The sequence below is a fragment of the Mus caroli genome, chromosome 3 (assembly GCF_900094665.2).
Source record: "Mus caroli chromosome 3, CAROLI_EIJ_v1.1, whole genome shotgun sequence".
Lineage (NCBI taxonomy): Eukaryota > Metazoa > Chordata > Mammalia > Rodentia > Muridae > Mus > Mus caroli.
Genome location: NC_034572.1, coordinates 138,705,033 through 138,720,013, shown reverse-complemented (window position 1 = coordinate 138,720,013; position 14,981 = coordinate 138,705,033). Strand labels below are relative to the sequence as shown.

General features: G+C 41.3%; 1 protein-coding gene across 2 annotated transcripts in view; it reads right to left on the bottom strand.

Annotated features, from left to right (window-relative positions):
- The window catches only part of Col24a1 (collagen type XXIV alpha 1 chain), a 265,128-nt gene that overhangs the window by 34,492 nt on the left and 215,655 nt on the right, over nt 1-14,981 (bottom strand). For both annotated transcript variants that reach the window (XM_021158013.2, XM_021158014.2), the window contains exons 48-53: nt 11,577-11,684; nt 10,587-10,694; nt 10,442-10,495; nt 9,652-9,714; nt 6,153-6,206; nt 3,259-3,294 (exon numbers count right to left, since the gene is read on the bottom strand). In XM_021158013.2, the coding sequence (XP_021013672.1) occupies nt 3,259-3,294; nt 6,153-6,206; nt 9,652-9,714; nt 10,442-10,495; nt 10,587-10,694; nt 11,577-11,684 (423 nt within the window). The remainder of the gene's footprint in view (nt 1-3,258; nt 3,295-6,152; nt 6,207-9,651; nt 9,715-10,441; nt 10,496-10,586; nt 10,695-11,576; nt 11,685-14,981) is intronic.

Sequence of the window (14,981 nt, the reverse complement as noted above, 5' to 3'; positions counted from 1 at the left end):
ACTATTCAAAATTAATTTCTGAGAAACACAAGAGATTTGTGTTTCCTACCTACTCCTATAACTACCCATGAGCAGGTTTCTTAGGACACCACAATCTGGAGCTGTTTACAGAATATGCGTCCCAGGGTTTAAAAACAAAACCCATAGGCCGCCAGACAAGGATCAAGTGTAGAATAGAGAAGAAACCTCTCTTACATGGATGTATGGAAATAGCGCCCTACAGGTGGGAAGGACTCATTTCTAACCAATTCTGAAATCTAAAGTTATGCTTCGGAGGATGTGAACCTTCCTCAATAATAAGCCCGAACCTATGGCAAGGGAAAAACATCTCCAAGATGATATTTGAGCAGAGGTTGGGATCCTGTGATAAAGCAGTCATTTGATGAGCAGATGAAAGGTATTTCTGGGTAGCAAGAAGACATCCTGAAGAACCCAAGGAAGCGAGAGCCTGTAGCAGGGCAAGTGCTGTGTCTGAGACCAGAGGGAAAATAGAAGCGAGGTCAGGCAGGGCTTTATATTGAGAAGGCGGAGCTTAGATTTTTGTATGCGTGTAAGAGTCAGGGAAGGCTGAGGTCAAGGCTTCGTTCCTTGACAATGTTTCTGGTACATGGAGAATGGATTGCAGTGGGGTCAGCAGAGTCAATGACAAGATGTTCAGAACTGGGGCTGATAGCGTGGGAATACGCACCAAGTGTGTCGGTGACGGAGGTGAGATGAATGGATGACGCTGGTAAGTTACAGAGGGGTGGGAACTGAGGTCAGTTCTGTATTCTGTGCCTTTGTGAGTGGTTCTCTAGGGGATTTACTGATTTTCTGTTTGCATAGCAGCACAGAGAAGATCTGGCAGGAACTTAAATGCAAGAATGAGAGTCCAGTAACTCTCAGAGATGGCTTTCAGTGCGGGGGAACTTGTCACAGTAGCCGTACTCAGAGAGGAGTCATTACTGGATCAAGCCCAAGCCAGCCTAGTGTTCTTTCTTCTAGCCAGTGTTAATCGTGTTCTCATTATGGACCAGTGCTGTGGACCAGGGATTACAGCTATCAAAGGTGGTAGGTAGCTGTAGTATCAAAATAGTGATATCAAAGATGGCATCAAATATGTACACTGTTCTCTTCCAGACCACTCTCAGGAAGCTGATTTCAGAAACCAAAATAATACTTAAAAATAAATCATTTGAATTTACTCTCCATAGCCACTCATATTTACAGTTCATTTAAAATTTACTGCCTACTGAATGCCAACTATAAGACAGGTATTGGGGTCCCATCACTAAAACAAACACTAGAAGCAGAACAGATGTTCCATGGAGTTTATGCCCTAGTGAGGGAGACATGCTGACCAAATATAAGTAACATAGCAGGTAGCAAGGAACTAGGTTAAGGGAGGGTACAGTTTCAGGAAAGAGGGGACATTGTCCTTATACAGTGGTGTGACGGCTGATCTTTATTGGCATTTAGGTGTTTGAACACAACTCTGGGCATATCTGTAAGGGTATTACCAGAGATGACTGACTGAGTGGAATAAAAGAAATAAAAGTAGACTAGGAGAGTGCTAAGATTTTCAGCTTTGTATCCTGTCAGCCATGACAGCTGTTCTCTATCACATATTCCTCTCGTGTGTGTGTGTGTGTGTGTGTGTGTGTGTGTGTGTGTGTGCGCGCGCGCGCGTAAGCAATCTTGGACCTAGTGCTTTGAAGTCATGAATAAATCAAATCTTTCCTGCCTAAGTTGTTTATGTCACATATTTTAGTCACAAACTATGAACGAAAACTAGTATAATAATAGGCTTATTGAGGAAAAGGCTTAGTGGTAAGGTATCTCCAAAGAAAAGAACCAAGCTACAGGTGACAGGCACTGTTCTCAGTCCTGGGTATTAAGTGTTGTTTCCAGAGATGGGCGCAGGATGTGCCCAATATTCCAGCAAGTCCAGCCTATGTAAACGGCCTTTAAATAGACATGTCCGGATGAACAGAAACAAAGTGGCTTAAGAGTGCAGCACAGAAGTACCAGGAACAAGAACTTTAAGTGAGGAGGCTGCAGAAAGAACAGGAGAAGGAAGGCATCAGAGTGCAGTGTCTAAACATCATCGCTATCTACCACTCACCTGGCTTTCCAGGGCCTTCCAGGCCTGGCTCTTGGACCCTTCAGCAAGAAGTGGCTGCAGCTCGGTCTGTTTCATTTAGAGGGGATTGACCTGCCTGGTCTTTACCTTGTTTATTCTAGATGCCATCTTTTTATCAGAAATCTAAAATTACAGTCATAACTCATGGAGTTTTCAATCTGTCAGAGCAAGTAATCTGTCTTCACAGGAAACGCTTATAACATTCCTGCGTTATGACATCGCCACGGGCTCCTGAGGTTTCTTGACCTCACGGAAGCTTATGATCTAGCCACTGTGCTTAGGATAAGCCAGACACGCAGAGCCAGGGAGATACAGGAAGTGAGCTAATACCAACCTCTGGTTTTCATTCCCATTTCTACTCAGCCCAAGAGATAAGACTCCCTGTGTGCGTGTGATCTTGCCTCCCGCTATATTGTCTGTTGGGAAAGTCTAAAGTCATTTGTTCCCCTTTTCAGGTACTTGGTGTAATTAATTCACTCCACACCTACTGTCTCTTCATGGGGGATGCTGCAGTCTGGTCAACATGAATCTTCCTTGTGGCAAAGCCCAACCAAGTGATGGTACTTGTAGGAAATGGTGGGTGTTCCCATTTGCTTCTCGGTGGTGGCCTTTTAAAATATCTCTATACATAGCTCACACTACCACTGAACAAATATACAACAACAATTTTATTAAGAATGTATGCCTGTCATCCCTGCCCTTAGAAGGAGGAGAGGAGACAGGGGGAGTAAATTTTAAAGCTAGCCTGGGCAACACAGCGAGAGTCTGTCTTAGAACAGCACAAACAAGCTAATGCATTGAGTCTCCCTTGCAGTGTCATTAGTGCTGGCTGGGTATAGCATGAGTGCCTAACATGACCTGGCAGAGCTGTTGCTTGGGCCCTGGAGAAGGTGAATCTCTTCCTGTACACAGTGATCTTGGGAGACTATGATTGACAGGCCCTTAAGCACATTTAGGGCTCATCAGATCCATACTTAACCATACAGGTTAATTCTTTTTCTTGACAACTATAATTTTTTACTCCACAAGTAACAGGTGTGACAGGCAAATCTAACATGATCTTTGATTCCCTAGGGATTATCACAAAGAGATAAAGGATGATGTAACCAGAAATTCCGACATTTAGTTAAACTTACAGTTTCACCTCTAAAGCCTTTTTCACCTCTGGGTCCCTAAAAGAGAGGGGAAAAAAAAAAGATAGTGGTTCAATGTCAGGGGCCATTGTCTGTTTGATGCAGTAATGGTTGGGCTCAGGAACATGTCATTTTATACTTTTGTTTTATTATCTAGGAATATTTGTTAATTCATAGACAGATTTTCTGAGTAATCAGAAATTCCCACCAAACCAAACCAAACAAACAACCTATACTGATGGATTGTTCTGTGTGCTCAGCACTCCAAGGCCACCCCACGGAGAAATCGAAACAACACCGGTGGCCTTACTTAACCAGTGGGGTCAGGAGAGCTATCTGATATTCACTCACAGGTGCATTTGGAAAGGAATTTCTTACAATCTCTAAGGTCCGTTATGTTTCTCTTTGCCTTTGAGATTCGTGTTTCTAGAGCAATTTCTTCATTCTCTTTCGTTCTCTCTCTGTTCCCCTTTGACTTTATTTAGTGTATGTGCTGAGGTGGGGTGCACATGTGGGAGTTTGAGGACAGCTCTCAGCACTAAGCTCTCTTCGTCCTGTGGGGTCTGGGGTCTGCACTCAGGCTGCCAGGTTTGCGTGGCAGGTGCTTTTAGTTGCTTTATACTTATTTCTTAATGTGCATTGGGAATAATTTCCCCACATCCAGATTGAAAAAAATTCAAACTTAAAATAAGTTTCTTAAAAAATGTTTTCTTGGGAGGCAGAGGCAGGCGGATTTCTGAGTTCAAGGCCAGCCTGGTCTACAGAGTGAGTTCCAGGACAGCCAGGACTACACAGAGAAACCCTGCCTCGAAAAAGCCAAACACAAAACAAAACAAAAAAATATTTTCAAACTCCTAGACATATACAGCCCCAACCTGTAAGAGACAGCTGTGTCTTCTAGATCATTTTTTTAAAAAATGATTTTTCTGCTCTGTTTTTACATCACCTTTATCTGGGGCTTTAAAAATGGTGAAGTGAGCGTCTAATCTCTTTCAGCACCAATGAGATCCCAGTGAATTCCATGTCCTTTCCCTGCCACCAGTATAGGAATGGCCATGTGGCCAAATGCCAGTCGACTGTACATCAGAAAATCCAACCTTAAGTGTGACTCTGAGTACTCGTAAGTGACTAAATTAAGAAACTCACCAAATGAGAAATCTTTTGTCCTTACTCCTGTACAAGTCAGTTTGGGTCGGGACTCCCACTGCTTGCAGCAGTTTTTGTAATGATTGAATTACAATATGCTCACACATCTAATTCTGTCCTTTCATCTGTTACACTGAGCAGCATCTTTCTTTTTACCACCACACATTCCAGCCCGATAATGTTGCACCCTCATTATTAGTCTCCATCACTGACTCCACCCCTACTGATTTTCCCTCACAATATTTGCGTGTGTGTGTGCACGTGTGTGATTTTCAGATGATTATTTCTTATAGTGGATTCTTCTTAGAATGGAAAAAACCAGAATATGGAAAAAATTTGAAAAGAAACTTGATGTGCACATCGAATAGCATAATGACCTTTAACAGCTATGGTATAAACAAAACACAGTGAGATATTTCCATTGAGGCATTTCTTTATCACATTTTCCTTGACCGATAATACTTCGAATTTTTGACAGAGAACAGTCATTCCTTAATCAGAACGGCGTGTGCTGCAGAACCACCCACTGAACTATGAGAACTCTCCCACCTACAGTGTTATGCTGCTCTGAATAGCAAATATTAGAAGCCAAGAGAATGAGTTACACATTTTATTTCTTTTGAATAAACTCCAGTAACTTTCATGGCACATTCTCCAAATTTATCAAAGAGAAGAGCTCTCCTTAACACTTGAAACAGTCTATTTTCAATTTTAAATGTGACTACACACAACACTTTCAAATGATTTACAATATGGCTTCCCGGGAGGGAATGAGTCTTGGTTTTCCCAGGCTCTACCCGACTGTGTTCTTCTGTGCGTAACTTCTCTGGGCTGTAATGGGCCCCGGGACTATGTTTCAGCCATTGTCTTATTTCTTGGATTTGCTTTACCACTGGCACTGGCGCTATGCTGATTCTATGTCCACTCCAGACATGGCCTGGACAAATGGAGACATCAGCTGTGTAACTCACTGGGTTCCTTACCTTGACGGACCAGATGACCCTCTACAAAGGTCATCCACTGAACAGAAGTGATACCCACTCCAACCACGTGTTGTACCAATTTGAGAAATGTCACAGAAAATGAAGCAAAACAAAAGCTACAGTGCTGACAAAAAGCCTCTGAGATAAGTTAGCCTTGTACATTTTCATATTATTCTCACAGTGTAGCCTGCACCAGAGACTCCTTTCTGTCATGTCTAACCTTCTAGTATCCTGGTTTTCTTACTCATTTTACCAACATCTTACTTTTCATAGTGGGTGCTTTTAAGCCAGTGGTTCTCAACCTGTGGGTCGCTACCTCTTTGGGCATTGAACACCACGACGTGAAGAACTGTATTAAAGGGTCCCAGCATTAGGGAGGTTGAGAACCACGGATGTCAAGACTCAGATCTTGTCAGTCGGAACTCAGCTCACTCTCTGTGTTCTTTCCTTCAGAACTTGACCCGTGCTTACAGTTTTAGTGACTGCTTCTCTGTTTACTGCTCCCCCTCCCTGGCTCCGTTGGTTTTTCTTTTCTCAAGCTTGAGTGTCTCCACCATTCAAACCTATTATTCTATGACCCTGAAGAGTGGCTCCCCAGAAGGAAATATGAATTTGCCTTTCCAGCCATTGCTTCTTAAATACCCAAGCCAATTCATTATGGAGTATTCTGGAATTAGAAATAGGATAGACGACAACATCATCATCATCATCAACAACAACAACAACAACAACAACAACAGAGTAAAAGTTATGTTGTAATAAACTTACAGTTCCACCTGTTGGGCCTATTATCCCTTCTCGGCCAAGAGGGCCAGTGTTTCCCTGTGGGGGTAAAAGAAAGCAGTCAGTCTCAGTCTACAAAACAGTCTATTGGAGTGATGTTTCTGTACACTGTGGGAACATGTGTCTCTGTCCTTCCTTGCCTACCTAAGGCACCCTTTGATTGGTTAAAATAAAAGGCCCACAGCCTATAGCAAAAGACAGGATAATAAAGTGGGACTTATGGACAGAGTGGGGAACTCTGGGAAAGAGTCAGGCACAGGAGACTGATCACCTAGATTCCGAGGGAATCTGACATACAGAACTAATGAGAGGTAACTAACCAGCCATGTGGAAGGCATAGACTAGTATAAACAGGTTAATATAAGTTAAGAGCCAGCTGGGGAGCAAGCCTAAGCTAAGGCCAAAAGCACTGTAAATAAATGTAAGCCCCTGTGTCATTGTTTGGGAACTGGGATGGGCATAGGAAGGCCCAATGTTACAATAGTAAGCCTCCTTCTCCATGTATATTCATGGAAAAAAGAACCCCAAGAAAACATATGCAGTGATAAAATAGCTATCTCAAAATAGCTTTTTAGTATATTATAATTCCTGCTCTAGCCAAGAGCACCAGTGTTTCCCTATTGGGAATAAAGAAGTCAGTCAAAGTCTGTTGGAGGGATGTTTTTATATTATTAGCATATTAGCATACAGCATAGTATAATACTAGCATAAATTATAGTAATTTTGACAGTATATGATAAAATTGTAATATTGCTGTAGTTTCCAATCCAAGAGCTGTAAGTTATTTCTAATACAAATTAAAATTGAAATTTCCATGCAGTAAGAAGTTCAAGGTTATATTTTGTATGTGGGGCATTTCATAACAAATGATGTTGCTTTCCACAGGGGTTCCAGAACAATGCACACACGTTTGAGTGGGTTTTTGTATAAATGGTGAAAGGATGGGTGTCTGGGTTCCATGGCACACAGTAGAAAGGGAGTTCAGGGCAGAACCAGAGGGCATCTCCTGTGACCAACCAAGCCGCAGGCTCCTCTGGGAGACATGGCAGAACTGGACATGAAAGATGCTGAGCATCTGACCTGGTGATAATGAGGATGTCCCCTAAAGAGCTGGGGTGCTAGTAAAGTCCTTTCTTTTTAAAAAGAAATTGTTATTTTATTTATTTACATTTCAAATGTTACTCCCCTTCCCAGTTTCCCCTCTGCAAATCCCTCTCCCATCACCCCTCTCTCCTGCTTCTGTGAGAGTGCTCACCCACCATACACTGTCATTTTCAAATGAATATAAAATACTCATTTCATTTTTTTCTATCAAATTCGACTTTCCACTTCAGTTGAGAGGACATTTCTCTTTCTGGTTGACAGTTAGTATGGAATATTCAATTATAAATACCTAACAGTTTTTCTCTTTTCCTACAACATGTGGAGAAAATGAAAATGCTTTCTACTTAAATATAATGTGATGTAGCCCGTTGTGTGACAGCTCTAATAGTAAGTAGACCTGCACACTGAGAGACTAAATGAGTTGAGATCACTTTTTAAACATAACAAACTTTAAGAGATGATTTGTAAACACAGTACTCAAATATCAAAGATCTATAATTGAACTGAGAAAGTTGGTATTTTAATTTAATGCAGTGTAGCCTCAGCCTCCAGACTCAATATATGTTGAGGAAACTTTAATCTAATTACAACATAAGTCTCCCAAATAATGTTACTTGAATCGTAAAGGCTACTACTTGGAGAAAACACAATGAAAACATTAATCACGTACATTTATCTATGTGTTCACAAATGTCGCACTATGATTTTAATAGTAGGTATTATTTGTCTATGTGGTAGGTAGAGGTTATCTATATAAGCATGGTTTTGGAACGGGGCACAATGAAGTCCCGATTTTCTAACTTAATTACTCTTATTTAATCATTAAGCTCTTCTTGATTTTGGGAGCAGGAAGCGGACTTGAGAGCACTTCCTACCGACTGTGCATTCTGATTCTGCAGCTTTAGTGAGTAGCCCTGTAGTATGGTACGCGGTTTGATCAATCAGATAGGGAGGCAAATTCTTCCTTGGCTGACATACCCTCATGCCATGGTCTTGGAAATATTTTCCAGAGACTTAGTTTTCTGAGCTGCAAAGTGGGGTGACAGCAGCTCTCAGAAGATTTTAATTAGGATTAAATGACATAAGAGACACAGACTGGACATTGGTCCTCCTCCCCGACACCCCTCCGCAATCCTAGCACATCAGGACCTTAACTTGCCTCCCAAGGCTTCTCTTACTCCAAGCCTTGTGAGCTCTTGACAAGAATTGTACCCAGTGCTGTTAATCAGGTAACAAAAGGGACTGACCCAGGAAGTGATACAGGCTCTAGTCCTGGCTCACAGAGCCTCAGCCCTTCATGGAACCCCACTTATTGACAGCAGCCAGACACTGACGAGGTCATAAAAGCAACATTTAATTTACAATAGCCCATTCGTCTACTGCAGGTGTGAATGATCAGAAATGACACTTTATGGGACAGCACCCACTTTCCTTGGCTTCTTAGAAATGGTGAAAACAACCAACAAGCTTACACCTGATGATGTGTGCACGACTCCAAGCCACATCCCATACGGCGCTGTTCCTTATCTCATCGAAAACAAGTCATTGATGGAACTAGGGAGGGCTATAGAATTTTAAGAGTCTGACTTCATTGACTACTTTGATCAAGACAGTGATGTGGGGTCGTAAAGCTCTGCAAGGAATCTTTCCTGATGGGTTTGAGCTGATTCTTCCTTCCTTTCCTGCCCCCCTAAGCCCTAGCAACTGCTCCAATTCGTGGCGTGGCTATGACCACAGCCAAACCACGATTTGAAGTTTAGAAACCTTTGTTTTGTTTCATTTCCATTTTATAAACCACCCCTCACTAGGATGGCCATAAAAAAGCCATAACAAAGTAAAACTAACCCTGACCATGACCGGACTTGGCTCCTTTAGCATTCTGCAGGTCCAGGTAGAACGAGTGCTGATGAGGTTTGCTAGCCTTTGAGTTCTGGAAGTGTTTCTGCCCTTCCGACTACTCTCTTGGCATATCTGACCCTGAGCAGAGAAGACACAGCTGTCAAAGTGTGGTCTTAAGAGCTCTGGGCAGAGGCAAGCCTCCCCCAGGTGGATGCTGTTTGACCTCTGTATCAATGTGCATGGCACAAGACTGCTTTGTTTGTGATGCTGGGGTGGGTTGACAGATACACTGTCTCTTCTCCACAGCTACTCTGATGATTGTTCTCTTTTTTTTAATAAGAACTGAGAAGTGTGGGTGGCCTACGATGGTATTTTGCTCAAACTAATTTATGAGCTATAAAAGCTTGCACATGCTGTTTTACATTTTCATCTTAAAAATCACTTTATTAAGTAATCCTTATAGCATGAAGTATATAAATTTAAAGTCCTACATGAAGCAAACAAGCAGAAGTCCTGGGTGACAGAATGACTCTATACTTACTCTTGGCCCAATGGGACCTTTAGGGCCTACAATTCCAACAATGCCAGCATCCCCCTCGGGACCCTAAGGAACACAATGAAAAACAGAAAGCCTGCTTTAGCCTTCTATAAATATTTTACAAATGAAGAGTCTTATGGCAATCTATAATGTTCAAGAATAGCTCTTAAAACGGGAACAAAAGACAATTGTATAAGAAAATTGACGGGATATAAGATTATAGAAATGTTTTATTAATGTGTGTGCGTGTGTGTACGTGGTTGTTTGTGTGTGTGATACCTGTGTGTGCGTGTGAGAGTGGATGTGTGTGTGGAGGGTTAGAGGACAGGCACTGCGCTCCACTGTGTTTTTTGCAGGGTCTTTCTTGCTGCATATGCCGGCCTTGCTGGCCCACAGTTGAGCCTCCAATCACTGGCCCCCATCTGCCCCCAGTGGGTGCTGGGATGAAAACAGCCAAAGCTTCTGGCACTGAAGGCCGGAACCGAAGTCTTCATGCTTAGATGGCAAGTGCTTTACTCAATGAGCCTGCTCTCCACCTGTATTTAAAACTTTTTTTCCAGACAAGGTCTTATATATCCCAGGCTTGCCTTGAACGTTAATTCCCTCCCCCCAACCTCACTAGGTTCCGAAATTAGACAGGCTTTGAAATTAACATTTTTCAAAACTCAAATGTATGGGTATACCAACAAGAATTTTAAAGATTAAAGAAAGGCTCGAGTCACAGACTATTGATTACTTAAACCCCTCTTTTTCCGAGATACGTGTAAGACTACCAAAACATATATAAACATACTCTGGGGCCTGGGAATCCCTGGAAACCTGTCAAACCTTGATCACCATGTTCCCCCTGCAAGGCAAACAGACAGGACAACCGTTATTGGACAGTGGTGGCCTGGTTTGTGGAGTGAGTGAGTGGTGGCTTCAGAGCTGACACATACAGGCTGCCCTTTCAGACCAGGCGCTCCACGGAGTCCTTGGTCGCCTGGTGTTCCTCGGTGACCTCTTTGACCCGGAACTCCAGGCTGACCAGGTAGCCCTTGTTCACCCTGCAGGCCAGACAAAGAAAGGTGGTTGGGACCTCAGAATCTATAAATATACTAATGAAATACATCCATCCATACATATAAATATATCTATTGAGGTTTTTAGAATAGCACAAGGCATTGGGAATGGCAAATATATCATTCTCATCCTTTTCACCATTTACCACACATAAAATATTATTATAATAAATAAAAGGTACAGCCATAAGTAAAGAAAATTCCAGGGGTTGGGGAATCTGCCCGTGGGAAGAAGAGGGAAGGGGTGAGCCTATGAAATGCATATGGGAAGGCTCAGAGAAAACGGGGGAAGGTTTGGCGCATAGAAAGCGTTATGAGACAGAGAACATGCTTTGTACATAAGTGACCATTTTGATGTTTTCTTGTCTTCCAGAGAGCACTCAGCTACACAGAACTGGGAAGCAAGCGGTTCCTGAGGGACGGACCCGATTTTACCACAATTAGCATTCCAGTCCTACCAACCTCGGCAGCGGGTGGCTCTAGTATCAGGATTAGTGAACCGTGGTTACATACAGCTTTAGAGGAAGAAGTTTAGTTGAGATAGTATGCATCTGGCACTAAACTCCATTTCTCTAATTGTAGAAGGAAGATGACAGAGAAGGAGAACCCAAACCCAGCGAGAAAGGAACATTTTAGAAATGCTTCTAGCGCTTGGTGAGTGAGCTCTGCCTGGTAGTTGTGAGTCAAACACAGGATAGTTTGGAAGTCCCACCAGTTGCATGACTAGTAGCTACCACAGGAAACAGAGACATGTAGGCCACATATGTTCCTTTTTCCTAATGTGGTTTTACTATTAGCCAGATGAAGACAGACTCAGCTGTGACATAGTCAGTATACACGGGGTCCTGACACACAGGGGGAAAGTACCTTTGGGCCTGGAGCACCAGGGCTTCCTGGAGGGCCTGATGCGCCTTTTCCTCCTTGAGGACCTGGGGATCCAGCCAGTCCTGTTCTCCCTGGGCTGCCTGGCACGCCCTAAACAACAGACAAGGAATGAAAACTAGCACATTTGGAGAAAGCCAGCATAGAGGCTTAATAAATATAGAAAGGAGTGTGTTTCTAGAGGCTGCTGGTGACGTAATGCCCAGATTTGAGAGTTATGCTTTCCCTCAGGAGTGAAACAATAAAGAAGAGTTTGGAAGACTCATTACTCACATGAAATATCTAATTATAGTTAATAAGACCTTAGGCTTTTAAAACAGAGACTATAAAGCAACACCAAGTTCCTCTTGATTTACATAAGCAGGCTGTGCTGTATGCTTTGACCTGTTTTAATTTAAGGATGCGTACTTTGCTGTGCATAGCAACTCTTACAGAAGAATGTCTGTCTCATCACAAAGAATTCTCTATTTCTCAATTGCACAATTCTAGAAAATCCAGTAAAATAGTTATGAAAATAAAGATAAACAGGCAAATATTAAATACATAAAACCAAATCCTGAATCAAGGTTGGCCGTCTATGTCTGTCAAGCCAAATGCAGGCATTTAGCTCTTGTTGTATGGATTATAACACAACCATAGTTTTCACATTTAATTATAGGAAAATCAAAATAATAACAATAATTTAAAATGTGAAGAGTATATGAGATTAAAGCTTTAGTAAATATGAATAAAGTTTTATTGAGACCCAGCCACACTCATTCCTTAATGTATTGGTCCTGGCTTCACTTGGGCAGTGGCAGAGCTGGGGAGCCATGGCAGAGATGGTGGCACTTTTTCTGTTTGCTAAAAGCAGATTGGAGCAAGGCAGAGTTTCAAATGGGACATACATGATCTTCCTGTAAATATTTATTTCTTGTCTTTATTATTGGAACATATATACTGTGTCAAAATAAGAAAGGCGAACGTTGAATGTCATGATTTATAGATGCAGCAGAATGTGGATTTTTTTAGCAAATTAAATGACAAACTCTTGTATTTATTATGTTCTGAAACCATATCTATCACTAAAACTACATTCACTCCACAATATCAGACCAAGGACATATTTCAACTTTATATGAATGCAACAGATAGGAAATTAGAAAAATTTAAAAAAGGAATGTCTTATCATAGAAGAAGCACACACACACACACACACACACACACACACACACACATCTTTTAAAGAAGGATGAAATAAAATAAGGCTTTCATTTGTCAGCTCAGTAAAGAATTAACCTTGTTTCTGATGACTGAATTCCATCGTGTAGCAAAAAACTTGTTCAAGTTTGTTTAGCCTTTTGGTAAGGATATTGTTTGAAATGTTGACATTTTGATAGAATCAACAGTTCAAGGCTATAGAAAATGGTTTTAAAGTGGTTTTCTTACTCTTGGTAAGCCAACCGAAGTTTGTAGTATTGATAAATTGCTCATTCCAGGAGTCCACGCTGAGTTTGAGATGATGGAGTAGTTAACCATAGGCTGTGGGTGGCTGCAAGGAAGACTACTGTCAGGGAAGTTAGCAAGAACCAGATTAACACAGCCTGAAGTGGAACCTTCTGAGAGCTGACAGAACTGACAGCTGTGACAGACAAACAGACAAAGAGCTGCTGGACAAACGTCAAAGCTTGGGAAATTCTGATGTTTAAAGCTATAAATATTCACTGCATTATTTATTGTCAGGGAACCTGAGGTAACTATTTGAATATAATATATATATTATCCAACTTGTGTGTCAACAGTGAATTCCATTGGCTTTTGTGGATTTAATCTTCTTTGGTTCTATAAAGTTTTTAATCAAAAATGAGGGATGGGATATCTTGACTTGTCCAGTTACACAATATTCAGTGGCTTGGGACTAAGTACAGCAGAGTTGAAGGATTTTGAGATGAGACAAAAACTTTCCTAAATGAAAGAAACATCCCTCAATACAAAAGGACAGTAAATAAGTAGTAGATATATCTGAAATCTTCCCAAAGTAAAGAAAGTCATCTAAAGACAGAAATTACGTGGGACAAAGCTCAGAGAGTCAGCGGCTTGCTAGACACACCTGGCCCTAAACCAGGTGGTGTGGGCTGCACCTAGAATCCCATACTCAGGAGGTGGAAGAAGATTGGGAGTTTAAGGTAATCCTTGATGACAAAGTGCATTTGAGGTTAGCCTTAGGATATGTAAGACCCCTATCTCAAAAAACAAAACAAAGCAAAGCAAAGCAAAACAAAACAAAGCAAAACAAAAACAAAACAATTCGATATTGCTGTAGACTTCACAATGCTTATTAGTTAATGAAACTCAAAATAACACAGGTGAACAGTGACTTTATGTGTAACACACACTGTAGTTATTTCAAAACCAAATCCCATGCAACACTAGGAGCCTTATACTCTCCTGTACTGTCAAAAATTAAGACAAAAGTGAGACCTCTGTCAGATTTCCTGGTCTCAGTTTCAGGTGCATATTTTAGACGCGGGTGGAAGAGGATTCTGTTTTTCTCAGTCTATTGGTACAGTTGAGGAGTTTCCACATAACTTTCAATTGGAAATGATTAGTCTACAATGTAATGGCATGGTACAAGACAAATATCAAGGGAACAATCTAATGGAATTCTACAAATTCCTTCCATGCACTGACTATGTTCAATTAAGATCATATGCTCATAAATTGTGGACTTGGAAGTTCCTATCTCTGTGTAAAGAATGTACACAGATGGAATATGTGAAATATGCAGAATCCCAACACAGGGCAGTTTAACAGATGAGCAAAAACATTAAAAAAATAAAAGTACAAAATGCCAATAGGGAACTGCAGTGAGCTACACTGTCGTCTGCCCAAAAGGATCGCGCTTTCTCCATTTTTCTTACAAGTAGATATTATTACAAAAATCGTACTCAATTGTTATATGTTCACTTAATTAATGAATAGAATTATGTGACACATGTCATTTTGCCATACAAATTCCTAAGCAAAACTCTCAGTTCCCTTATTTTCTACTGGTTCTTACTAAATCTGCTAAATTCTCCCTTGCTACTGTTTGAGTGTGTTCCTAGGATACTGATTCATGTTATCCAACGGTTCTCTCATGCATCCAACAAGGATTTTCAAAATATCAACTATTGTAAGGAAGATACCTCTAAGGAATATGCACATAAATATATTCTTTGTCTCTTACATAGAGTTTAAAATTTGTGTGTGTGTGTGTATGTGTGTGTGTATGTGTGTGTGTGTGTCTGTGTGTGTGTGTGTATGTGTGTGTGTGTGTATGTGTGTGTGTGTGTCTGTGTGTGTGTGTGCATGTGTGTGTGTGTCTGTGTATGTGTGTCTGTGTATGTGTGTGTGTGTATGTGTATGTGT